Source organism: Rana temporaria, chromosome 7 (genome assembly GCF_905171775.1).
Source record: "Rana temporaria chromosome 7, aRanTem1.1, whole genome shotgun sequence".
Lineage (NCBI taxonomy): Eukaryota > Metazoa > Chordata > Amphibia > Anura > Ranidae > Rana > Rana temporaria.
Window position 1 is genome coordinate 93,645,315 of NC_053495.1, and position 27,488 is coordinate 93,672,802.

Below are 27,488 nucleotides of genomic sequence, written 5' to 3' on the forward strand. Positions count from 1 at the left end.
TGAAAGAGGAAATTAAAGTTCTTTATCTGCATGAGTGGGTTGCCAAAGGTCATGGCGTTGAGCAGTATGTGAAGGAGAGAATGCGGGAAAATATGGCAGGGGGCAGTTTGTGCAGGGAAGGTGTTTCAGAGGGTGTAAGAGTGGATAGTACTGTATATAATTGTCAAAATGTATGATAGTGTGCAGTGTGTGCTAGAGAGAAGTGCCAGGTGGTATGACAGTGGGTAGTAAATGAGGGAGTCCTGAAGAGTATGACAGTGAGTAACGTGCAGGAGAGAAATGTGAATGTCTGAACATAGAACATAGTATATGTATGATCGAATTGTGAAGGGTATGACAGAGGCCAGTATGTGCATAAAAAAATTATAGTAGATATGATGTTTTGGAGCACTAGTGTAGAGCAAAGGCTATGTCAGCATACACAATCTGGAGACAGGGTGTGTAAGAAAAAGCAGGGGAAAGAGTAAGAACTGTTGAAGGATAGGTCTTGTTCTCTGTATAGAGACAATCAAAGGTCTATTAGAACCATAAGTAACGACAAGTAGAAACTGGAAACTGGCTTACCAGATGAATGGATCAATACATGGGATAAGAGGGATTAGTCAAAAAATGGTTTCACAAATATGAGGTGTCTAAATGTACTAAATTATATTTAATATGAGGAAAGCTAAAATAAATAAAGATATCTAATGCTGAATTGGTCAACTTAAGTTAGCAATAAATGATGTACTTTATTTCAGCAGATTTACGTTGTTAGCTAATGCGCTTTGGTTAAGCAACACAATTCACTCTGGTTAAAAAGTTAGTTGTCATGCTTCATAGGAAAGTTCAAACACTCTGTTTCCCCACCTCCAAAACCAGATACAAATATGTTTTCCGACTGCAGGGCAGCTAGTTGTTCAATTGTTTTCATCAAGGTTTCTTCAAGCTGACTCCTCAGCGTCTGTATAGTCAGAAGCTCATTGAGAATTTTGGAGCTGAAACTAACACTGTTAAAATAAAAATTTTACAGCATTAACATTGATTCATAATATTTTCACTGTGTACTAAACAGAATAAGATAGAGAAGCAATGCTCAAAAGCAAAGTTTGAGTTTATTAATGTGTCAGTACACTCAAAATGTACATTTAGGCATAGGTGGAACCAAATGTGCTGTCATCTTCTGATTTCTTATGCCTTGGATACTACAGGAGCTCACAGCCATCATTTTCAATTCAGTTCCAGTCCAACTTTTGAGTGCTCCCACCCACTTTGCATATTTGGGTTGCATTTGCTAAAGTTAAAAATCAATTAAATGGACAGGGAGAAACTAAAGAGTGAATGCCACAATCCAGAGCTTTACGACTGTAAAGGCTAGGTGGTTCCTTTTAGCATATCTACCTTGTTCCTAGTCCCATCCTCTTACTGTACAGAACCGCTCCAGCAACAATCAAGAGCATACAAAACAAAGACTGAAGTAAAAATGAATTGCTGAAAGAGGAGATGTTCAACATTGGGTGGTCTATGTAGAAACCCAATTATGAATGTGGATGGACTATTAATAATAAAAGGCCTAAGAGAGATGGTGATGGATCACTAAGTTGTGATATACTTTTTTCCTTGTTCTGTCAAAGCTTTATAAGACAATTATCAATTAATGTGTTGTCAAATGCAGCTCACAAACATAATTTATTACCATGCTTTATCATAGATTAGTCCACCTCTCTTGTTTTAATACCCCCTGCTCCACAATGCTTGAACAATTGACTGATTGGTTAACTGTAATAGTCAGGAAAAATGTATCTTCTCCCTGTGCATGCCCTACATCAGCTTACTTTTGTATTGGGTATTATTACACCTGTCATTATGCTTCCTCCAGATACAGTATATCTTTAAGTTGGCTCTAGCAATAGAAAACATTTTCAGTGCCTCAGAAGTAGGGAGTCCAGAACAACATAGTCAAAGAGGCACAGGTAACTTGGACATGAAGTCAAAGGAAAATGTCAAACAAGCGTTATAGCATTGGCAAGGTGGCTCCCACACAGCAAGGCTTCCCTCAATGGGCAGCTGACAGAAACTCAAAAACCATAGAAATACAGAAAGGAGTGCAAAATCAAACAGGATAAAAATCTAAGATCATTTTAACTTTTGGTTAAAAAGTAACAAGATAAGAGGGTCATATGGACTTTTAGAAAGGGAAAGGCAAACTCACACTTTATTTTTCATTTTTCGGCATGAAATAAAATGACATTTTTAAAAACGTCATTTAAAATGATGGTGTGTGGGCTTCACATCGTTTTCCGTCTTCTGAAAAAAGACCAAAAAAAAATTCGAACATGCTTCAATTTTTATGTCATTTTTGAAAATGTTGTTTTTCGGGTTGTAAAAAATGATCGTGTGTGGGCTAAAACGACGTTTTAAACCCGAGCATGCCCAGAAGCAAGTTATGAGACGGGAGCGCTCGTTCAGGTAAAACTACCATTCATAATGGAGTAAGCACATTCATCACGCTGTAACAGACAAAAAAGCACGAATCGTCTTTTACTAACAAGTAACCAGCTAAACGCAGCCCAAAGGCGAATAGAACTTCCCCTTTAGAGTGCCGTCATACGTGTTGTACGTCACCGTGCTTTGTTCATCATTTTTTAAAAACGATGGTGTGTGGGCAATGTCGTTTTTTATGATGAAGTTGGAAAAACTTTGTTTTTTTCATGATGAAAAATGTCATTTTCTTTCATGACAAAAAGTAATCGTGTGTACGGGCATTATTGTCTACAATATAGTGGATGGTGGGTAGGATGACACACATGGCTTTATATAGTCAGCTAAACTTCTGCTCGAGACCGCCGGATCACGTGGTTGCGCGGCCCGAGGTCGCATCGTTGCGCCTCCGCCATCTTGCGGCCTACGAGACCTCCACGTCCTCAGAGCTCGGGTGCCTCGACCCTGGACATCTCCGGTGGTGGCCCGTAGTGGACCGCCGGATTGCTCTGCTGTGCAGCCCAGAACCGCATCGTTTTACCGCTACACCGTGGCTTTCCTGAAACCTACTTGGCCTCGGCATCCCCGGAGCTCGAGTGCCACATTCTGCCAGCCGGGCGGCACCCACATCCCAACACAGCGGCGGCGAGCCTACCTGCACCCGGTCTATCAGACACTGTACCCTCGGGGGACCACCGGGGGAGGCCTGCAGCGTGGCAGATAGCAGAGATACAGGTGAGAGGCGGCCATCTTGCTACACCCAGGTCCCACCTGTAGCCTCGTCACCCCCAGTGTGCCAGCATTTCTCTAACAACATCCCAATCCGCACGGGGGGTTCCCCCTTCCGGGGTTTAGGGGATCCCTGGAGCCGGATTCAGCTCAGGTGACTGTGGCCCTGTACCCCTTTCCCACTAATAACGGCCATTTTGCTACACCCTGTAGTAGTGTAGCTGAGGCTCCACAGCTTGAATTTCTGACACTACCCAGCAGATTAGCCTACCACCTTCAATCTCCATCTAAAGACCACCGCATCGCCTCGGGAGATGCCACTCTCTACATCACTATACTCCCAGGAGCGGCCATCTTGCTACACCCCATTAACTTGCTCTCCTTGGTCCCAAGGTATTTTACTCGTACCCTGTTTGCCCCGTGACTACCTCATGAAGAAGTATGTTGCCACATAACTGTTATAGAAGGGGTCACTAACCAGTGATACACAAGGCAAGATGTTCTAAAAGACATGCTCGTGACCTGTGCGGGACGCGTGCGTGGCGCGATGCAGATCCCCTTCTTTAATTAAATGCTCCTTCGGATCAGCGGGGATTCAACCTATACTGCAAGCCATAACTGTTACAAATAGCTATATTTCCTTCTTTTTTTTATATAATCATTCCTGTGGTCCACATTAGTGCATGCCGTCGGGCAAGAAGGCGTATAATCGCTGTGCGCAACAGCACTCTTTGATCACATACATACTGCGCAATAAGGAACAGAAGAAAATGGCTCATAAAGGCGCTAGTTCCCTGCCTGCACAGTCTCCTATAGCTGCCAGTAGCTCGCAGCAGATACCTGTTTCCACACAAAATAACAGCGATCTATCCTCTCAAATCACAAAGGCGGATTTGGACTCTTGCTTAACCAAGATTTACGAAAGGCTTGTAGACAAGATACAGTGTGAACTTCAAAAAACAACAAGCACACTTACGCAAGAAATAGCTTCCCTGGGAGGACGCACAGATATTCTGGAAACTAAACACGATGAACTTTCACTTGCACACAAAGATCTTGAGATTTTGAGCTACTGGCGGAAAACCACTCATACTTACAATCTCAAGTGGAAGATTTGGACAACCGAAACCGAAGAAATAACCTCAGGATTTGCGGTATTCCTGAGTCAGTCACCGATCTGATGCCAGCAGTTTCCAAACTGTTCCACAATCTCCTCCCTGAATTACCTCCATCATCATTTGTGTGTGACAGGATTCATAGGGCCCTAACCACCCCCAGAGAAGCCTTCACGTGACATCATCCTATGCATGAAAGATTTTATCACTAAAGAAAGCATTTTAAGAGCATCTAGAAACATGCAGAACATTATCTTAGATGGCACCAAAATTCAAATATTTCCGGATATCTCACAAGCTACCCTTGAAAGGAGACGCAATATGAAGGAGATAACCTCGGTATTACAATCAGCTCATATTAGATGCCGGTGGGGTTTTCCATTTAAGTTAACAGTGCCACACAATGGCACCACCTACACAGTCTTCAACATCTCATAGGGCAAAGATCTCCTGGTGAAGTTGGGTCTCCTAGACCCGGGTGCGGTTGCAAGACCTCCTGCCACTCCTCACCTATCTGGATCACCCCAGCCACACGTCGTGACCAAAGAAGATGGCAACCATCACTCAGAAACTGGGACGCATGAAGACAAAGCTGAGCCATAATTACAATCGAAAGCTTACTCTTCTTCTTTTGGAGGAACTCTTTTTTTTTTTTTTCTCCCTTCCCTTCCTCCACTTTTTCCCTTTTGTTTTTTTGCAGGGTTCAAAGTACAGTTTTTTCAGTTCTAAAAACATGCAAGTTTTGAAGTTTGATTGACTCTGCATAGTAATCTACATATTTAAAATGTATTGGGTCGGTATACCATAGTTCCTCCTATACAAACTTATACATTTAATATTTTTCTTTTTCTTCACCTATGTTGTTTTCACCTACTGTTTTTTTCAAAATATGTTATGGCATGCACTTGTATTTTTCCTTGTTTATAGAATCCCTGCTGAGGCTAATCTGCTCCGCCTCTGCTAGTTTGTCCCCCTTACTCACAAAGGACTCCAAAAGCATGGTTCAACGAGTGGATACTCTTCTACGACTAATCCTGCTATACATGGTTCTAATGGTGGAGGTTCCATTTGTGAGTACTGGACACCATTGTCCACATCAATATTATTTTCGGTCAGGTAGTGCTTCTCACACTGACCCCCAAGCTATAAATAATAATTCTCATAATTATACTAAAATACTCAAAAAATTTAGAAAAAGTCATACAAATATCCTTCATCTTACGTAAAGCATTATGATGAAGCAGCGTTGTGCAATGCATTCCAGTTTTCTTCTGTGAGCTCATTAATCCTAATGTTCTACTGTTCAGGTACCCTATTCTATACTGTTCACAGATTCAGAGACAATATTTTAGTTATTATAGAAAGGTTATCAAGAAAATACTTCTATTGGTTACTAACTTATGTTTCGTTATATTGTATGTATGAAGATATAAATAGTAACACAGGGATTGCTGGTAACTCCTCTATCTCAGGTAATTATTTATTTTCAATGTTATTGGTGAGACACAAATTACTTATACAACACCGATTTGGTTATAGGCTCAACCCTGGGCCATGTACCCCGTCGCGCTCCCCCATGATCACCATCGCTCCCTGGTACCACTACAATGGGTCTTAAGGTGATTTCTCACAATGCCCAGGACATCAATTCACCTCACAAGAGAAAGAAAGCTTTTCGCCACTACAAAAGATTAGGAGCAGATATAATTTTATTGCAAGAAACTCACTTTGCTACAGACAAACACCCTAAATTTTTTGAAAAAAGTTACAGACAATTTTATTGCACTACTTACAACACTAAATCTAGAGGTGCAGCTATATTTATTTGGAACTCAGTGGTTTTTGATGTTCAAAATGTATTTAAAGATCCAGACAGTCGTTATTTGATTTTGAAAGGCTCAATTAAAGGTTGTTCTATCACTATTGCCTCAGTATATGCCCCCAATGACACCCAAGCAAACTTTTATAGCAATTTTTTTGATACTCTAGATAATTATCACTCCACACATTTAATAGTGGGTGAAGACTTCAATTTAGCTGCCCATTCAGCTCTAGACAGAAGCAAAGTTGGCCCATCCTCAAAAGCTTTTCCCAAATCTCTGAACAGATCACTATATAATCATCAATTAATAGACACTTGGAGAGCCCACAACATTGGATCCAAATCCTACACATTCTACTCCCACCCACATAACAGCTTCGCCCGTCTTGATTACATCTTCTGCACCCCTATCCTACTTGCCAATTCCTCCAAGGCAGATATCCATGCCTTCCCCTGGTCTGACCACCACATAGTCTCCTTTAACACTTCACACATAGGTCTAGTCAACACAACACACACATGGCGAATAAATTATTCCTTGCTCACAGATCCATCAAACAACCAGCAAATTATATCTCACCTCGAGCAATACTTTGCACTTAATGTAACACCAGACATGTCCCCTACAACTATATGGATGGCACATAAAGCAGTTATGAGAGGCCATCTGATAAACATTGCCTCAATTAAAAAAAAAAAAAACTTGCGGATATTAGGTCCCTTACTAAAGATCTTGGCCAATTATATCACAGATACAACCAAAACCCATCTACCTTAGACACATTGTTGACATCGGACACCGAAAAAGCCCTCAGATGGTCTAAAGCTAGATTCTTACTTAACTGCAACTCATATTCCACTATGTTCGCTACAAAACTTAACCAATCTACTAAACCACCTCACACCTACAAATTAAGGAACCCATCTGGAAATTTAGTGTCCCATCCCAAAGAAGTCATGAATATGTTCTTAGACTTCTACAAAAATCACCTTTCCTCACCACGTACATCTCCCAAACAGTCCTCGCTAGACTGGCTTAACAACATTACACCACCCACTCTTACTAGGGAACAAATTGAATCCCTCAATGCCTCTTTTACAGATATAGAATTTAGCAGAATTATTGGAACATTAAAGTTATCCACAGCCCCAGGCCCGGGCGGTTATTCCACATCTTTCTATAAAAAATTTGCCTCTACCATTACCCCACATCTTACTAAATTATACAATAATATTTTACAGGGTGAGCAATTCCCATCTGAGATGCTTTTAGCCAACATATCCCTGCTTCCCAAGCCAAATAAAGACCACTCCACCCCCCGAAACTACCGCCCAATATCAGTTAACAACGACTTAAAAATATTTGGCCGTATTTTGGCGGACAGATTATCGGCTGTTATCTCCCCATTAGTTGACCTTGATCAAACAGGCTTCATTCCAAACAGACAAATAACTGACAACATACGACTGACTGCAAATATTATTCAAGACGCTAACATATATTCTAAATCCACACTGCTACTCAGTCTTGATATACACAAAGCTTTTGATAGCGTATGCTGGTCATATCTTGACACCCTACTCCCCAAATATGACATCAACAATGAATTCCTGCATGGCTTTAAGGCCCTATATCAAAACCCACAAACATGCATCAAACTCCCAGGCAATAACTCTGACTTTTTTCCCCTGACTAGAGGCACCGGACAGGGTTATCCCCTCTCCCCGCTACTCTTCGTCCTAGCAATAGAGCCCCCTGCCTGCGCTGTCAAAAACAATACTGATATTAAAGGATACTTCAAAGGATCCAAAGAATACAAGCTAAGTCTCTATGCAGATGATGTCCTTCTGTTCATAACTGACCCTAGTATCTCTCTACCCAATCTACCGTATTTGCCGGTGTATAAGGCGACCAGGCGTATAAGACGACCCCCTAGTTTTACAGTTTTTTAAGATTTTTTTGCCTGTACTCACCATATATGAGGCTTCATACGCTTCATATTTCTTCCTTCGGGAGCCATATTCTTCTTCCTTCTTGCTTGAGCTGGAGCCAATCACGGCGAGCAATGTATTCTATTAACTAATACAAAGCCTGCTTGGATTGGCAGAGGCTGTAACATCATCAGCCCATGCCTCTCTGACTCTCAAAGCCAATCTGAGCAGGCCACTGTATGTAGTCTGCTCGGATTGGCAGAGGTTGTTACTCCAATCCGAGCAGGCTCACCGGGATTGGCTAAGCGGTATATACTGTATGTATGTAAACATCCCTTGTCAATCAGACCCCACATCTCACCTCTAGGCTGGGAAGCCTGAAATAATAAAAAAAAACCTATCCTGGCTTCGATCGTAGCGGTGAGTCGGAAGAAGCACCGGAGGCCGATGGGAGGGGGGGCATCCACTTTCGCCTCCCGTAAGAACGATCAAGAGGTGGAACAGCCACCATGATCGTTCTTATGGTGGAGAATCGCCGGCTGAAAAAGATGATATCTGAATGATGCCTGTAGCTGCAGGCATCATTCAGATATCCCTGCACAAAGTCAAGGATGTCATATGACGGCCGGCGGGCAGGAAGTGGTTAAAACGCATTTTTTTCCCAGAGTATTTTCCAGGTATTGCAGAGTATTGGTTGGGTATTGCAGAGTATTGGCCGGGGTATTGCAGAGTATTGGTCGGGTATTGCAGCGTATTGTGCGGGGGTATTGCACGGGGGTATTGCAGAGTATTGTGCGGGGGTATTGCAGAATACTGGCAGGGGTATTGCAGAGGATTGTGCAGGGGTATTGCAGAGTATTGTGCGGGGGTATTGCAGAGTATTGTGCGGGGGTATTGCAGAGTATTGTGGGGGGGGTATTGCAGAGTACTAGCAGGGGTATTGCAGAGTATTGTGCGGGGGTATTGCAGAGTACTGGCAGGGGTATCGCAGAGTTTTGTGCAGGGGTATTGCAGAGTATTGCACAGGGGGTATTGCAGAGTATTGTGTGGGGGTATTGCAGAGTATTGTGCGGGGGTATTGCAGAGTACTGCGCAGGGGTATTGCAGAGTACTGGCAGGGGTATTGCAGAGTACTGGCAGGGGGGTATTGCAGAGTATTGTGCGGGGGTATTGCAGAGTACTGGCAGGGATATTGCAGAGTATTGCACGGGGGTATTGCAGAGCATTGCACAGGGGTATTGCAGAGTATTGCACAGGGGTATTGCAGAGTATTGCACAGGGTATTGCAGGGATGGTTGATCAAGGATGGCTGGATTTGTGACTGCAATAGTCACAGATCCAGCCCACAGTGCTGCTGACACCCGCTCTCTCCTCTCACACTGTATCGACCGGTACAGGTTTGTTTACATGTGTTTACAGGTTTGTTTACATGTGATCGCTCCGTCATTGGACGGAGCGATCACGTGGTAAACGGCCGCTACCAGCGGCAATTTACCGTGATGCAGGAGCGCGACTCTGGGAGGACGTCAATGTACGCCCTCCCAGAGTTAACGAAATGCCCTGTAGATGTATTTTGTCTATGGACGGGTCGTTAAGTGTTTAAGTTGTTTCTGAGGTGCTTTCCTTTTTTGCAACTAAACATACTGGTCTTCTTTTCAAATAATTGTTATTGGTATACATCAAATACATCAATATAACAGTACCAAAGTATAAAGGAATAAACAGTGTAGAATACAGTAGAGATTCTTAAAGCGTGCAATGACAGGTCATGTACTGCACAAGACAAATTGTCAATATACATAAATTTCAAACGGTAGGTAAGGTATTAACAGAATACATTTATACTAACAAAAGGGGGGGACAGGGGGGAAGAAGCATGAGCAATAGGGGGGAGGGGGTTTAAGAGCATCAAGAATAAACCAGTATAGTCATAGGGTGTATCAATGGTTCCACTTGTTATTATACCAAAGTTGCCATGGGTTCCAGAAAGTCAGTATGGTAGAGCAAGAGTGTTTCCTACGTGCAAGGGTGATTTCGTAAGTATAATGGGTTTGCACCAATCTCACTACGTCAGACATTGTTGGGATATTTTTAGATTTCCAATTTCTAGCAATTAAAAGTCTGGTTGCCAATAAAACATGTGAAGTCACCAGTCTCAGGGGAGGTGGAAATGTCATCAATGGTCAGGTTAAGGATAGCTAGTTGGGGGGTTAGTGAAATGGGAAGACCAAGTATTTCCCGTAGCACCGACTCCACTGATGTCCACAGTAGCCCTATGCATGGGCAAGTCCAGAATATGTGGATAAGAGTGCCAGGGTTGTTGCATTCCCTCCAACAGTCGTGGGAGGTGTTAGAATGGAATCTAGCTATTCTAGACAGTGTCAGGTACCATCTCATCAATAGTTTTTGTGAAAGTTTCCATAAGGAGGTGCAAGAGGTGTATTTGTAAATAGACTTAATCGCTGCTTGCCACTGTTGGTCAGAGAATCGGGTAAGTAAGTCAGACTCCCAGTCGGTGAGTGGTTTGGACTTTTGGAAGGAGTTTTTTTCCTGGAGGGTTGAGTAAATTAAGGAGGTGCCCCTGACCTTTTTCGTATCAGAAAAGAGGTAGTGCCATATGTTTGTGGGCAAGGAACCTTCTAGAGAGGGATAAGCCTTAAGGCAATGTTGTAGTCTATATTATGTAAAGTAGTCCGAAGTGGGAGCATGGAGGGTCCGTTGAATATGGAGAAAGGATGTGTTAGTCACTAGGGGGCGCAGTTCGTGAGTGTGGGTTATTTTCTCAGTCAGCCATTTAGGGATATGTAGATCAGGAGTCAACAGTTTCAGCGTCTCTATAGGTATGGGGATCGGTTTGGTTGGGAGAGTTGTCCATTTGGAAGACTGAAGCGTTTTCCAAACCCTGACAGAAGCCTGAATGGTAGGGGAGTATAGGCAGAGTTGCGGGTTTTTGGCGGTCGTGCTGAACAACCATTGGGACAGATTGGAGCCCGGAATCATGTTGGATTCTATATCACTCCAAAGCGTGTTGGGAAGAACTGTCATTCATTCTCGTAGTTGCGAGAGTATAGTGGCAAAATAGTAGTCCCTAATATCAACGAGGCCCATGCCCCCTACATATCTATGTTTGATAAGTTTAGCCTGATTGCATCTGGGTTTCTTGCCTTGCCATATGTAGTGTCCTAAGATAGATTGTAGGGATTTAAGGTAGGATTGCGGTAGTGGTATCGGGAGCGCTCGGAAGATATATAGTAGTCTGGGTAAAACCATAATCTTAAAAGCCGCAAGTCGTCCCGCCCAGGAAAATTTGTGCTTGAAGATTTTTGTAGTTTCGCGGATAAGCATCTGTTTCACTTCAGCATAGTTACGGGGGAATAGAGCCTTTATGGATTTAGTTAGTATGATACTAGGGTTGTCCCGATACCACTTTTTTAGGATCGAGTACAAGTACCGATACTTTTTTTCAAGTACTCGCCGATACCGAATACCGATACTTTTTTTAAATGTGTCCCCAAATGCAGCCATGTCCCCCACATATGCAGCCATGTCCCCCCATCCATGTCCCCAAATGCAGCCATGTCCCCCACATATGCAGCCATGTCCCCCCAGCCATGTCCCCCACATATGCAGCCATGTCCCCCTAGCCATGTCCCTCACATATGCAGCCATGTCCCTCTAGCCATGTCCCTCACATATGCAGCCATGTCCCTCTAGCCATGTCCCTCACATATGCAGCAATGTCCCTCTAGCCATGTCCCTCACATATGCAGCCATGTCCCTCTAGCCATGTCCCTCTAGCCATGTCCCTCTAGCCATGTCCCTCTAGCCATGTCCCTCCAGCCATGTCCCTCCAGCCATGTCCCCCATACCTTTGCCGCCGAAAGCCGCCGCATGGAGAAAATCACAGCATTCATTTGAATAGCTGTTTTGCCCGTGCGTATAGACACTCCCCCTTGCTCGGAATCGGACAGATCACGATCACCCATCCAATCCCGGGCAAGGGGGAGTGTCTATACGCGTGGGAACACTATAGCTATTCAAATGAAAGCTGTGATGTTCCCGCGCAGCGTTTAACCCATGCGGCGGCTTTCGATGCAGCGGCGCGATGCGGCGGCAGCGGCAGGGGGGGAAGTATTCTATTTAGGTATCGGGGGTATATGCGCGAGTACGAGTACTCCCGCAAATACTCGGTATCGGTCCCGATACCGATACTGGTATCGGTATCTGGACAACCCTATATGATACCTAAGTATGGTATTCCCGCGTCTGCCCAAGGGTATGGAAATTTGTTCCTAAGTAAGCTGCTGGTGATTGCGTCTAAACCCATGTCTAAAATATATGATTTATGTTCATTTACTTTGTAGTAAGACACGTTACCAAATCTCTGCAATAACAATTGTACCGAAGCCAGGGAGGAAAGGGGATCTGTTAACATTATTATCACGTCATCCGCAAATAAATAGATTTTATGCTCTAAGGTGCCAATTTTAAATCCTGTTATTGAGCTGTGGCTTCTAATGTGCTCCGCTAGAGGTTCCATAATGAGATTAAAGATGAGCGGCGACAAGGGGCAACATTGGCGCGTGCCATTGGTGATTGAAAAAGGTTTCGAGAGCATTTCCGAGGTGTACACCTGGGCTGAGGGGAAAGAGTATAGCGCCATGATAGCGGCAAGTATAGGTCCCTGAAATACAAATTTAGTGAGGGTTGCATGCATATATCCCCAATGGACCTGATCAAACGCCTTCTCTGCGTCCAACATACTGGTTTTCTAATCTTTAATTGTGTGTAATATTTTCCATTCTGTTTTTTTTTTTTAGCTGTTTGCAATGCATGAAACTGTCCCCAATAATCTACATGCAGCTTTAGAAGTGCACTTACCTGTCACAATCCGTGTGACATTTAATTAAGCAGCTGTAAATCTGCTTCTCGGTTTGCAGTACCTCACTTAGTCTAGTTTTGTTTGTGATCAGTTCTTCAAATAACTTGAAAAGCTGTGAAGAACAAAGAAATATAATGCATGAGAAATCAAATACAAAGTAAATCCACAATGCCCTAACCCAAAACTCAATTTCCAAACATAATTTTTTTTTAAAGACTAAGCTTAGTCATAGATTTTCTTTACAATCAGCACAAGGGACAGTACGTGCTAATGACTGCTGCTTTAGCTGAAATACAATGTCCTCTGAACTCCCTCCTTCCCCGGCTGCCATAAAATTCTGGTGCTGTGCGGGTTAGAAGAGATGAGGGACCGGTCACAGGCACTCATTAAGAGCGCCAACTATGCCCATCCTTTCCTTCTCCATTCATAGACTTTGTACTATAGCTTGCATGAATGAAAAACATGCTATAAATGGAGGATGAGCGTATGAAGGAAATGTCTGCCTCCTCTATTCATAGAGTGCTTTTCAATTATGGAAGCTATAATAGAGTTTCTATGAATGGAGGAGGTGGGTGTAAAGGAGAGGCATAGTCGGCATTCTGTTAACCCCTGCAGCACCGTAATATTACAGCTGTCATGCTGGGGGTTCAAAGGACTTTCAATTAAAGCAACAGCCATCAGCACAAGGAATACTATGCATTTATGGTAATTTCTCTTTGCTGATTAAAAAAAAAAATGTTTGACCAAACTTAGGCTACGTAAAAGTAAGGTAACAGGCAGGTGAACACAGGGAGGCATAATTATTGTACACTGACAGAATAAAAATAAAAATATGTAAACAATAACTGCAAAACAACAGAATAATAATGATATGTGTAATAAAAATCCATGATGGGAGAATTCAGGAAAATAAGAGAATCAAACAGAAATGTATAGCTTTTCAAACTTAAAGCATCTTTGAAAGACAGAATCCATAAACATTTTAGGAATCCAAGATATCTGGTTGTTTAGAGGTTGTGCCATTACTGAGAAAATTTGAACAGCACAGGACTCCTACCCATGGTGCTTTGAAACATGCTGTGTTTTGACAGTTCCTCCCAAATGCAAACTGACCAATTGGCCAAGAATGGAGGGCAGAACAAGTTGGAAGCTGGAATTTAGGAGTGGCTATACAGTGCCTTGAAAAAGTATTCATACCCCTGAAAATTTTCCACCAAAAATGTAAATGTATTTTATTGGGATTTTATTTCAGCTGTAAGTCTTTTTTGGGTACGTCTCTACCAGCTTAGCACATCGAGAGCTCTGTCAGATTGGGAGGAGAGCATCTGTGAACAGCCATTTTCATGTCTTGCCACAGATTCTCAATTGGATTTAGGTCTGGACTTTGACTGGACCATTCTAACACATGAATATGCTTTGATCTAAACCATTCCATTGTAGCTCTGGCTGTATGTTTATAGTTGTTGTCCTGCTGTAAGGTGACCCCCCGCCACAGTCTCAAGTCCTTTGCAGACTCTAATGGGGTACACATGATCGTAAATTCCGACAAGAAAACCGTGGATTTTTTTCCGAAAAAATTTGGGCTCAAATTTGTGTTGCATACCACACAAAATTCCAACCGTCAAGAACGCAGTGACATACAACACTACGACGATCGGAGAAAAATCAAGCTAAATGATTCCGAGCATGCGTCAAATTGATTCAGAGCATACGTGTTTTTTTGTGCGTCGGAATTGCATACAGACAATCGAAATTTCCGACAAGAACTTTTCCAGTCGGAAAATTTGAAAACCAGCTCTCAAATTTTTGCTGTCGTAAATTCCAACAGAAAAAGTCAGATGGAGCCTACACACGGTTGGAATTTCCGACCAAAAGCTCACATCAAACTTTGTCGGAATTTTCGATCGTGTGTACGTGGCATAACAGGTTTTCTTCTAAGATTTCCCTGTGTTTGGCTCCATCCATCTTCACATCACCTCTACCAGATTCCCTGTCCCTGCTGAAGAAAAGCATCCCCACAACATGATGCTGCCACCACCATGTTTCATGGTGGGGACGGTGTGTTCCTGGTGATGTAGTGTTAGTTTTCCGCAACACATAGGCCCGGATTTACATACATCGGCACATATTTATGCGGGCGTAGCGTATCTAATATACGCTACGCCGACGCAGTGCACAGAGGCAAGCACAGTATTCAGGAAGCCAGTGCTCCCACTCGCTCTCAAATCTATGCTGGGTTTCCTCGGCGTAAGCCAGCGTAGGTGGAAGTGGGCGTGAGCCATGCTAATGAGGCGTGACCCCATGCAAATGATGGGCCAAGTGCCATAGAAGTATTTAAAACGAACGGCGCATGCGTCGTCCCGTGGACAGATCCCAGTGTGCATGCACAGAATCACGTCGGAACTACTCCCTAAGATACGACGGATCACTGCCTACGACGTGAACGTAACCTACGCCCAGCCCTATTCACTTACTAAGTAAACGACGTAAAATACAACGGCTCTGTTCCCTGGTCCATACCTTTGCATGAGTTGCGCCTCCTATATGGGGAATAAGTTTACGCCGGACGTACGACAAACCGCGTATATTATGCGCCGGGTCCAAGTACTATCGTGAATCGGTGTATCTCCCTCATTTGCATATGTGCATAGAAAATCAATGGGAGCGGCAAATGCGCCCAGCGTAAATATGCGCCCACGATACGACGGCGTAGGCAAGTTACGTTGGTCGTAGGAAGCCTATTTTTAGGCGTATCTCAGATTGTGGGTACGGCGCACAGATACAACGGCGCATAGTTAGACTTACGCGGCGTATCTTGAGATACGTCGTCGTAAGTGCTTTGTGAATCCGGGCCATAATGTTTTGCTTTTAGGCCAAAAAGTAAAATTTTGGTCTTATCTGACCAGAACATGTTCTTCTATATGTTTGCTGTGTCCCCCACATGGCTTCTTGCAAACTGCAAACGGAACTTCTTATGGCTTGTTTTCAACAATGGCGTTCTTCTTTCCACTCTTCCATACAGGCAAGAATTGTAGAGTGCAGGACTAATAGTTGTCCTGTGGACAGATTCTCCCACCTGAGCTGTGGATCTCTGCAGCTCCTCCAGAGTTACCATTGGCCTCTTGGCTGCTTCTCTGATTAAAGTTCTCCTTGCCCAGCCTGCCTATTTTTTTATAACCTAACCTTGCATTAAACCTCTCCACAACTTTATACCTGGCCTGTCTGGTGTGTTTATTGGCCTTCATGATGCTGTTTGTTCACTAAGGTTTTCTAACAAACCTCTGAGGGCTTCACAGAACAGCTGTATTTATACGGAGATTAAATTATACACAGGTGGACTCTATTTACTAATTAGGTGACTTTTGAAGGCAATTGGTTCAACTAGATTTTAGTTAGGAACATCAGAGTAAGGCCCCTTTCACACTGAGGCGGGAGGCGCGGTGGCGGTTTAGCGCTGCTAAAAATAGCGGCGCTATACCGTCGGAATTGCCGCGGGATAACCCCCGCTAGCGGCCGTAAAAGGGTTAAGACCGGATCATGCAAAAGATGAGTGGGACCATCTTTACTTCTACCAGGCATACTATCATGCAATGCAGGGCTCTCCGCCCCCTGTTGGAAACTGTCCAAAAAGCAGGCCTGCCTTATCGCTGGGGATTCCCCTTTTATCTGCAGGTGTCCAAAGATGGCAGGCAAGCTACGCTATGCACCAAGGATGACCTCCCACACTTTCTGGACACCCTGGGGCTGGAGCCAGTCGACTTTCCAGACTGAAGGGACCCGCAGGACCACCCTAACATGCAACTCCCCCAACCCTGGCTGCCAGCTAAATGCAAGAGTCGCAGGCGGGACCACAGACACCCCACTTCTGCCTGCCCCTCTGGCCCGTGTCACCACGGCACTGAATGAAAGCTCCCTTACCCTGATCTGTTTTTTGCCTTCATGTAAGATCCTCGCGTCCAGGCTAAAACACTTAATCCCACTCATTGTCCACCCGGACCAGACAGGGTTTATCACGGGCCGAGAGGCTAGGGACAATTCCATCAGGGCTATTCACCTTATTCATTGGGCATGTGCTTCTCCTATTTTCCCCCCCACCCACCTGATTCTGTCCACTGATGCGAAGAAGGCCTTCGATCGGGTGGACTAGACTTACTAACGAGCTGTAATGGAGGCGCTGGGCTTACGCATACATATGTTAGCTTGGATCATGGCCTTGTACTCGGATCCGAGTGCTCAGGTTAAGGTCAATGGTTTTCTCTCCCCTAGATTCTCGATCAGAAATGGCACGAGGCAGGGATGCCCTCTTTCGCCAATTTTGTTCGCCCTGGTGCTGGAATCGTTTCTAAGCACCGTCTGGTGTAACCCGTCAAAGGACTGACAGTGAGTCATACTGAGCACAAACCTTTGGCATACGCTGATGATGTGCTCTTCCACCTGATGGACCCCCTGATCCCTCTGCCTAATCTGATGTGAGAACTCTAAGGCCCCGTACACACGACCAAACATGTATGCTGAAACTGGTCCACGGACCAGTTTCAGCATACATGTTCGGTCGTGTGTAGGCGCGATCGGGCCGAATTCCAGCAAACATTTGCCCGCCCGGCCTTTTCCCAGCAGACAAATATTCCTGGACGTGTTTTAAAACCGTCCGCTGGAATCCTGCCCGCTCGGACATGTACGGTCGTCAGTACAGACCTACCGTACATGTCCGAGCGCCCGCCGTCCCTCGCATGCGTCGAATGACTTTGACGCATGCGTGGAAGCCTTTAAATGGCAGGCCTGCCCACGTCGCTGCGTCATCGCCGCGTCATCGTCGCGGCGACGACACGCCCCGCGTATTGTTTACGCGCGGACTTCTGTACGATGGTTAGTACAGCCACCGTACAGAAGCCCTCTGGCAGACATGTACGGTGAAAACGGTCCGACGGACCGGTTTCATCGTACATGTTTGCTCGTTAGTACCCGGCCTTACACTTTGGGACACTCTCTAATTTCAAGATCAATTACGCAAAGTCAGAGATACTGCCCATCCAGTTACCATCTTCTTTAGCTAGTAGGCTACAAACCGCCTTCCCATTCATATGGGCTAAATCATCCCTGAAAAATGTGGGTATAAGGCTGACTGATAGTTTGACACCCTATACACGACTAACTTCCCTCCCCTGCTGACAACCGTGAAGAAAGACCTGGCCCTGTGGAATAAGACAGCTTTCAATTGGATGGGGCGACTCAATATCATAAAAATGAATATCCTCCTACGCATACTGTTCTATATGCAGATGATACCCATGTCCTTAATTTTTTAATTTGTAGTTTTTAACACCAATATATATTTTTTTAGTTTTTTTTTGGTTTATTGCTGTGGAGATTTGGCTTGACACACCCACTTGACAGTAGAGTGCGATGCGTCAAGTTTTTTTTCCGGTATGAAACAAACGGTAGACTGATATTATTAGTTTTGTATAAATGATAGCCCGCATCCCAACTTGCATTTATTCAATCATCACAGATTTTTCCATGTGGGGGAGAGCAGGGCAGGTGCCCTCAGTTAATATGGTGGGAGCAGGGTAACATTATCTCACCATTGGCCGTCATATACACGCTGTTTAATTTATCAGTTTAGGCTAACCAGCCTTTTTTCTGTCTGTCTCTTTTCCTCTCACAGTGATGCACCTTATGTGAGCGGAGTGAGTTATTTTTGGGTTTAGAACGAAGGTGATTTTAGCTGCGGGGATGCTGGGCGTTCCTGTTAGGGCGGTCTGGTCACATGACGCACGGACTTTCGGGTTACACAGCTAGTGTGGAGCGGAACATATGGAGTGATCTGCCCACTCCACTACTAAATCTACAGGTGGCTAAGACACCATATATTTACGTGAGTAACATCCATTTCAGGGTTTAGCTCATTTAGAGTCCTTTTTACAGTTTTTAGTTTTTGAAGGGAAGATGCCCAGAGTTGAAATGGCGTCTCATGGGATAGCGCAATCATGGCTAACCATTTGTGACCGTAGTAATGTGGATATAATTTCCAAATTCATATCTATTGATACACTATCTGTCTCTCTCATCTGTCGCAAAGTTTGTGTAGGCACTCTCGTTGTGATGAGGAGAAAGGGGGACGGGGGTACCCAGTGTTTTTGTGCTTTAAGGGCATTTTCCCCTTATTCAATATGGCAACTATGGTTGTGGGGATGCTGGGAGCTCAGATGGGGGCGGTCCCGCCTATGTTGGAGATATAAATAGCGTTGAGTCAGCGCGCTGCTCGTGCCCCAGGACAAAGTCAGTTTTGACGAAACGGCGTAGGGAGAAGCGGCGTGCTGACGTCATCACTACACAAAGAGAGTCCCAGAGTGAACGGGCTGTGTTAGCCGGCCGGCTATACTATTCTCACATGCGATTTTTTATCTTCACACTGTAAGTGTAATTTTAACCAATTTTATATTAAATGTTTACTGGATTAAGCTACGTTGGCCTTTCTTTCCTTCTTCACCTGGCTGTGATCATACACGATTGCTTGTGAGTGGTTGGAGATCGACTCATTGCCGAAGTAATGACATCCAGTTGCATAGACCCCCAGGCTGGGTTATAGGCCATACACCAACAGGAGCTCTCTAGTTGGGATCTTCATCTTCGGTAAGAGGCAGTTATTTAGAAGGTTCCAGATTTCTTTCCTATAACATCACTTTTCCTTGGTTTGCTCTGGTTTGATGTCACCAATTTACCTGTAGGAGGACTGTACATCTTCAGCCTTTTTTTGACCATCATCAGATGTGTTCCTTTGGAATAACAGAACAATCATTTGCTAATTTCCTATTGGGACTCATTAGAATATATTGCTAATAGGGCAACCTAATTGTGTTGTGACACCAGAAATATCGATAACACATGTATATACTCACCTATTTACAATGTAAATTTGTTTTTCTTGGATGTTTTCATGTTTATTGCGCAGCTTGTTTTTCATACAGTTTTATTTTTTGTGTGTCTCACATTTTAAGTGGCAGCATCATTGGTAATTTGTTCACATTTAGACAGTGCAGTATCACCACATTTCTATGCAGTTACCCATGTCCTTGCCTAGGAGTTTTTTCACACAAGTTTCCAGCTTGATATCGACCTTTGTCTGGAATAATAGGAGGCCGAAAATTGCGCTCAGACTGTTGAACTGCCCGAGAGAAGCAGGGGGGCTAGGACTCCCAGATATTCAAAAGTATTATAGGGCCATCGTCCTTCAGAGGATACTTAACTGGCGCTTCCACATTATATTCAAACTCTGGGTCTCCCTAGAAAAATATATGGCGGGTAGAAACTTGTCCTATGCCCCGTGGCTGGCCCTGGAATACAGGGGGCTGTCTGAATTTTCACAGCTTATGCTTTAGTTGATGAGGGCAGATTCTCACTTAGTGAAATACAGCCTTTGGTTTGGGTCTGTTCCGAATTATTATTTCCATTTAGCTCCCAGAGCCATGATGTTTTCACTCCTCCTTTTACTAAGTTTCAGGCTGGATTTTTGGGATCTGATTACGAAACGTGTCAAACTAGGATGCACTATGCAAATCTCTAGGTGGAACACACGGCAAAATACCTGAGTGGTTTTCATGTTTTTTATGTGCTGATATGGATGCCTGCACAGGAGGTGGTTGCAAAGTTTATTTTCTGTGTGCTGTACCTGCCTGAAGGCTTTTAATAAAGAGACAAGACTTTATGCTATGTGGAGCCCGTTTTCAGTTTTTTTCTGACTGCCACAAGATTCATCTTTGGAGTTCCGGAATGCTGTTAAGGAGGGAACGATTGAAGTCGGTTGGTATATTTCCTGGTCACGGAGATGGCTTAAGCCTATTTGACTCCTCTTGTTATATGACACTGAGGATCAACTACATTTGGTGAGTGGGGACCTTCACTTAACTTTCACAAAGTGTTTGTTTGGGAGCACATCGAATAACAAGTCACTCATTGAGGGATTTACACGGCGGTAGCAAGTAATCTGGAAAATATTTTGTTTTTAATTATTTTTTTCATATTAATCGTCATAGGACTTATGAACACTATTTCACATGTTATGTGTTTTTTCGTTTTGTGGGTTATGTAAAATTATTTATTTACAGAATTTGATGCTACACATTAACAGCAAGCACTATTTGTTCACTGGAATAAGGTTGTTGTGAATCACCATCAATTTTCAATCACTAGATTTGAAAAAGCTGCTGCAGCATCACATTATTAGTTATTTAAAACTTCTGATGCGAGTGTTTGTTCATCACATGTATTACAGTTTATCCAAGGGGCTTGTTATCTTCTAAGGATTGTCATAAACATACCCCAGACTTTATAGCCATACAAATAACTCAGTCACCTTGATCCTATCACTATGGAATGTTTTATGGAAGATGTTGATTGTCCCAGAATATGATGGGAAGTTTTTGCAGCTCAGAGTCTATTCTAACTACATAGTCTAATCCCATGTAGGCATTAAGTTTTGGACAGATATTAATCATTGGAGCGACTTAGGTGACAGATTGTGTCAAAGGACTTTATCTGTGTTTAAGGATGGTTTCTCCAGTCTTATATAGATGGCTTTTTTCACCTCTCTTTCCTTTTCCTTAAACTGTACATAGACTGGTAAGTCCTAACCTGCAGTTTGCCCTCCAATGCTGGGCTTTTTATTTGTTGAAATTTTTTTTTGCATTGCTCACAGTACTGGACTGCATATACCAAGGTAATTTGCTTGTGACTGAGTGCTGGGTTCTTCGGATGTACAAGTTTCTGGGCCAGCCATATACAAGATGACTATAATAGTTTGTGTCCTGCTTCTCCTCTCTGTTTGATGGTCCTGTGTTTTTTCTTGACCTTGTGGATATTTTATTAAAAGCCCAATATGTTTGCTGTTATCCTCTCAGCCCAGTATTGTGTTCCAGTGAGCAACTGGATTGAAAAATCTGATACTGGTCTGTGTGGGTAGGTTTCCTACAGACTTCATTACCCTTTAAGGGGTCTAACCCTTTCCTATGCCACCCAAAAAAAAGCTTTGGTGTTAGTTTAATGCAACACATTATATATTGTGAAAAGACAGGCCACGGTATCAAAGTTTACCTCCAACTGTACAACCTTGATTTCAAGGAGAAGAACCCTATTGTACCTAGAACAAAATTTTAGCAATGGAATTGATACTAAATAAATATGTTGAACTTACTGAAGACACTTTTTGAGTTTGTCTAAGCATCTCATGATTGTACATGGAAGACATTTTCTCTTTAGGACTCAAAATGTGCTGATTGAAAAGCTCGACAACTGGTTTGTCCCTTCGATCAGCCATGTTCATTTGAAGGTCCTTTGAACAAAAAAGTATTTAGAATTAATAGGATATAAAATCAGTAAAAAGCAAGACAAAAAAAAAACATATGACCCATCATCCATGTATTACTAATTCTTTCCCCTATCCAACCAGAACAGTTATTTGTTTCAGTAATGTGCTGCTTTTTACAAAATCTAGAGTCTGTCCAAACACATACCACATTTTGATTAAGTGCAGAAAATGTTTGATACATGATACATGGTAGCAAATCTGAAAATGGATATTTTTATTCATTTGAGACTTTAATAAGATAAAACCATGAAAAATGCAATTCTTTTGAATTTTTTCCCTAATGCTGCTTTTAACTAATTAATGCAACCCCAGAAATGTACTGAAAATATAATTGCCTAGTTCTTTATATGGGATACTGCAGAGCTATAAAATCCACAAACAAAGGTTTATCCTTAGATGAGTATTTGTTTATTTCAATGTTACTTTGCAATGCAAACAGATACAAAGAATATGTATAAATAATTACAGAGCCATTCACATAAAATGTTAAAGCCTCATGCACACTGGACGTTAAAATACCGTTATAAAAACGCCAGTAGCTTTGCAGTGAGTTTTATCAACTTTTTTCAACGTTTTTTCAATAGCGTTTATTAGCGGTTTTCCGCGTTAGTGTTTTTTTGTTGAAGAAATGTTTTTTTTTTCTTTTCACTTCAATGGATCAAAAACGTTAAAAAACGCTGGTGAGTGACGTTTTTGAGCGTTTATCAGCGTTTATCGAAGTTTATCAGCGTTTATCAGCGTTAGAGCGTTTTTACAGTTGAAAAACGTCTCTCAGAACACACTAGTTTTTTTTTTTTTTTACTGCTCAAAAATGCCACTGCCCAAAACTGCTGATAACAGCCTATATGTGCATGGACACATAGGATAACTTGGAGAGTTTATTGACTGTAGAAAAAAACGTCTACTGCCAGAAACAGCTGCTGTAAAAACGTCCAAAAATGTCCAGTGTGCATGAGGCCTAATCGGTATCTTGAGCAAAATAGATGGTATTTCTGCATGTTACAATTTGTAAATTATTTTCCCCTACATTCTGCAGTTAACATTCTAGTGCTCTATGCTAGCACACCCCACATCACAAGTGCCCTCACACGGACACTCATTGCAGAGGAAAAGAGGGTGTGCCCTGCCAGGTATGGTGCTGAATGATTATTACTGAGTTCATTAGGTCCATCTATGGTCCTTACAGGACTATAAAGTAATTTCTAGACACCCTGCAAATACCTGAATGCACTCTTTAAAAGAAAAGCTGTCACACCAACTGCTATCACCTGAAGTGCCATTAAAAACAGTTCAGATGGTGTGGTGGGAACCATTACTTATATGGGTTCTGGAGAAACAATACAGAAAAAAAAATGACTGTTATGGGGAGGTTGAGAGCCATTTACTGAAACAGTACTTCACTGTATTCCTAAAACTGAAGGCTTTAACGCAGACCTTCAGTCATTTTTTTTACTTTCCATCTATTAAATATTCTGCCCTTGTTGTTTAAACTTTGGATAGTAAAACCTTTATTTTCTGACAGTAAATACCTTATACAGACCATTTCCTGTTTCTTATCTGGTAAGAAGCCTAGGCTTATGACATCATGCACAGCTCTCTCTCTAACTCTCATGAGAGTTTGCCAGGAAGGGGGGGGGGGTCATAAGAGGGCCAATGAAAGCTGCAGGGCTGCGGAGCTGGAGGTGTGCCTCTGTGTAAATCCAGAAGTGAACAGGCAACAGCTTCAGCTGCCCACAGTTAAAATGGATGGAGCCAGACTTAGTGGAGGGAGCTTTCTGCAGCATATTTGGGCAATACAGAATCAGAGTATATATAAAATAATATGCAAAGTGGTTGGAGGGGAGCTTCAGAATGGCAAAGATGTTTTTATTACAAATTATGTAAGTAGACTGCAGTTACTCTTTAATACATCATCAAAAATCGATGCACACCCATTTTACTGATCAAAAACCATCTTTGTTATTTATTTTAGATAATAATTTTAAATGCTATTCTGAAATGGCAGGAATGTCAGCTTTTGGATATAAAAGAATGAAAATTTAACATTCTGTACAAATTACCTTAATTAAGTCTTCTTTTATCTGAAGATTTCTAGTGCAAGTATCTATATCAGCTGCCTGATCCCGCAACTGTTCGTTTTGTTTCATGATGATAGATTGAAGAGCAGAAACTTCCAGCTGTTTAAACAAGATGTTTGTTATAATTTTATTGTAACTGCAACCCAAATAACACAGTAAACGATTTCAGACTGTAATGAAACATCACAATTTAAAGCTTATAGCATTTTAAGTTGACAGAGTCACAATTACAAAGACATTAGTCTTTCTGCCTTTCTGGAAAAATAAAAAGAGGGGAGTGTTTGCATGTTACTGTTCAGAAGCAGAAAGAAAATAACGAAATTAGGATAAAGAAAGAAAAAGGTTTTGGTGAAAGAAGAAAAGGTGGGAAGAACAAAAGAACATGGACTGCAAACTTGGCATTACCATTACATAGTGACATGGATAATTCCATGGATAACATTATGGATTCCTGTGAAAACTGCAGAATCGGGGCCTCAAAATCAAGTAATTGATAGTAGGCTGATACAAGTACAAGTTTCAAATTTTATTAAGAAACAAAAAGTAAATGTGAATGAGTAAAATGTATGGAGCAAGTAAAATTTACATTTTGTAATTTAGATCCTATAGATCAAGGGTCTCCAAACTTTCTAAGCAAAGGGCCAGTTTACTGTCTGTCAGGTTTTGGGGGGCCAGACTGTGGCCAGTAGGAGTAGAAAATGCCCTGGCATCAGTGCCCTATCATTGGCTTAATGGAAGGAATAGTGCCCCATTGTTATCAATTAGAAGAGTCGTGCACCATTTATGGTGTCAGTAGAGGCAACGGTGCTCCATCATTGGTTTTAGTTGATGGAATAGTGCCCCAAAGGCCAGACAAAGCAGCAAAGGGCCACATCCGTCCCCCGGGCCACAGTTTGGAGACCATTGCTATAGCTGATACATGTTGATTGTTCCCTTGAAATAAGATTTAGCATATAGCAGCCATCATTCCATGACCCAGCAATCAATGTGATGAATTTTTTAATTCAGGAAAATGTTTAGCAAGAACCAGGTTTATAGGACAAAGTAATATAACTGAAATACCTGATACTCTCTCATTTTTCTTAACACAATTCTTAAGTCTTCTTGGGCTCTAACAAGATCTGTTCTCAGGCTTTCTGTTCTTTCCTTTTCATTCTCTTTTAAAAAGAAAACATATCCATCAGGGAATCAAGCATTTTAAACAAAAACAATTTGAATGGTATACAGATAACGAATATGCTTTACTTGCACAACCAAAACAAAAAACTTTTATTGGTGACTAAAATTCACAACATTTTTAAAATACAGCACTATATCACTAGATGTGTGCATTTTAAATTGGTCTCATTTTCTACCTCTATTAGCAACCTATCTCTTGCTCTATGTCTGGATTAATTATTTAAGAAGGGGTGAAATGAAAGCGCAACACCACTGCTAAGAGGTCCAGATACAACCTTATTCCATTGAAGATCAGGGGTACAATTCAAGAAATAGAAAATGTTTTTCGGAGGTCTAAGTGCCCTCTTCATCTGGGCTTGACTGGCAACAAAGTGAACAAACCAGCAGTGAACTGGACCTACAATGGTATTTGTTCCAGTGTGAGTTAAAAGCACAGGCCTAATCAGACCTTTTATTATATTCTAGTCTCTTGAGGAAACTTTTTGCAACCCTAAATATTTTCATAGTTCTCCATCACTAAATAGTAAAGTGCTAGTGCTTCTCACTACCATACCACAGCATGTTTGCTACATAAATGGCTTCTTTAGTGACCCCAGCCTCATTGCACACTTCTGCCTATAGGAGACTCTCTCTTGGCCTAGCCTTCCCCCTCTATGCCGACTATGAGCAAAGCTGTCCATCTCTCCAGTATTATAACCACTATACTATTGATATCTGTGATGCCAACAGCTAAATATCAACACTAAAATGACAGATCTTTTATACAGGATTACTTTGCATATCTTTCTAGCAACCCTTTTATTTTATCCATGAGACCATTAAAAATAACTGAAGAGTCTAGATATAAACTATAAACCACGATTCTATAACATTCATTCATAGCTTTGTTAAAGTTGAACACATCAGCCATAGCTGAAAGATGAACATCTTGCATCACATCGAAATAATAGGAGGATGACTTCCTGAGATGCACTGAAGAAGGTAGAGAGATGGAAGCACAATATCCTGGTTAAAATGAAAGGGGAAACCCACGTTAGCAAGAAAGAAGGCTTTAGGCTGCCAGTGGACCTTGTCTCTGTGAAGCACCAACGGAAGTTCTTTACACAACAAAGCTGCTAACTCAGAAACACGTCTTGCAGAGATGATGGCAAGAAGAAATTCCAGGTGTGGCACCGCCCCACCTATCCACCTCATCCAATCACAGAAAGCTTTGCATTCAATGAGAAAAATGCAAAGCATTCTCAGAATGGTGGCCATGTCGAGCAAACACCTTTCTTTGCTCAAAATGCATCAGGGAAGCTGCTCACAATGGGACCCAGGAACTAGTGGGGATTACTGTGGAAACAGTGCCTACTACAATGACTTTCAGCTTCTAGAGGGACTGAACGGGTATGGTATATGCATAGTTACATTGTTCCAAGCTGGACCAATAGTTCAAGACCAATGTATAAAATGAAAGACCTGAAAATCTTCAAGTTATTAAGCCCTATATTCCTGTTAAGTCCTGTCCACTGAGGCGCAAGTATTTGACAGTTGAAAGTCAGGGGACATTACTTATTTCTGGGAGGAGGTTCGGCTTCATTTCTACTTGGGCTGAAGATTTTATGAAATTCATTCATAGTTTTATAAAAGTTGAACACATTAGCCATAGCTGAAAGAGGAACACTAAAATAAGTTCTTTACACAACAAAGCCGCTAACTCAAAACACATCTTGCAGATGCAAGAAGAAAGTCAACCTTGATGGGTGCAAAGGGAGTATGTAAAGAACTGACAGAACCAGGTTTAGACCAGTTGGAACTATGTACAATTTTGTACTCTGTGCAAAAGATTTACTAAGAATTGAGATGTAAGTGGTCTTTTAAAAAGTATTGTGAGGGCTGAGATTTGACCTTTGGCGACACTCAAAATCAAATGTTGGGCCAGCCC

The 27,488-nt window shown here is 42.3% G+C and overlaps 1 protein-coding gene across 4 annotated transcripts in view; it reads right to left on the reverse strand.

Moving 5' to 3' along the window:
• The window catches only part of LOC120945491 (myomegalin-like), a 416,745-nt gene that overhangs the window by 294,174 nt on the left and 95,083 nt on the right, over positions 1–27,488 (reverse strand). For all 4 annotated transcript variants that reach the window (XM_040359668.1, XM_040359666.1, XM_040359667.1 and 1 more), the window contains 5 exons: positions 25,445–25,539; positions 24,365–24,481; positions 22,131–22,268; positions 12,940–13,052; positions 850–989 (listed from right to left, as the gene is read on the reverse strand). In XM_040359668.1, the coding sequence (XP_040215602.1) occupies positions 850–989; positions 12,940–13,052; positions 22,131–22,268; positions 24,365–24,481; positions 25,445–25,539 (603 nt within the window). The remainder of the gene's footprint in view (positions 1–849; positions 990–12,939; positions 13,053–22,130; positions 22,269–24,364; positions 24,482–25,444; positions 25,540–27,488) is intronic.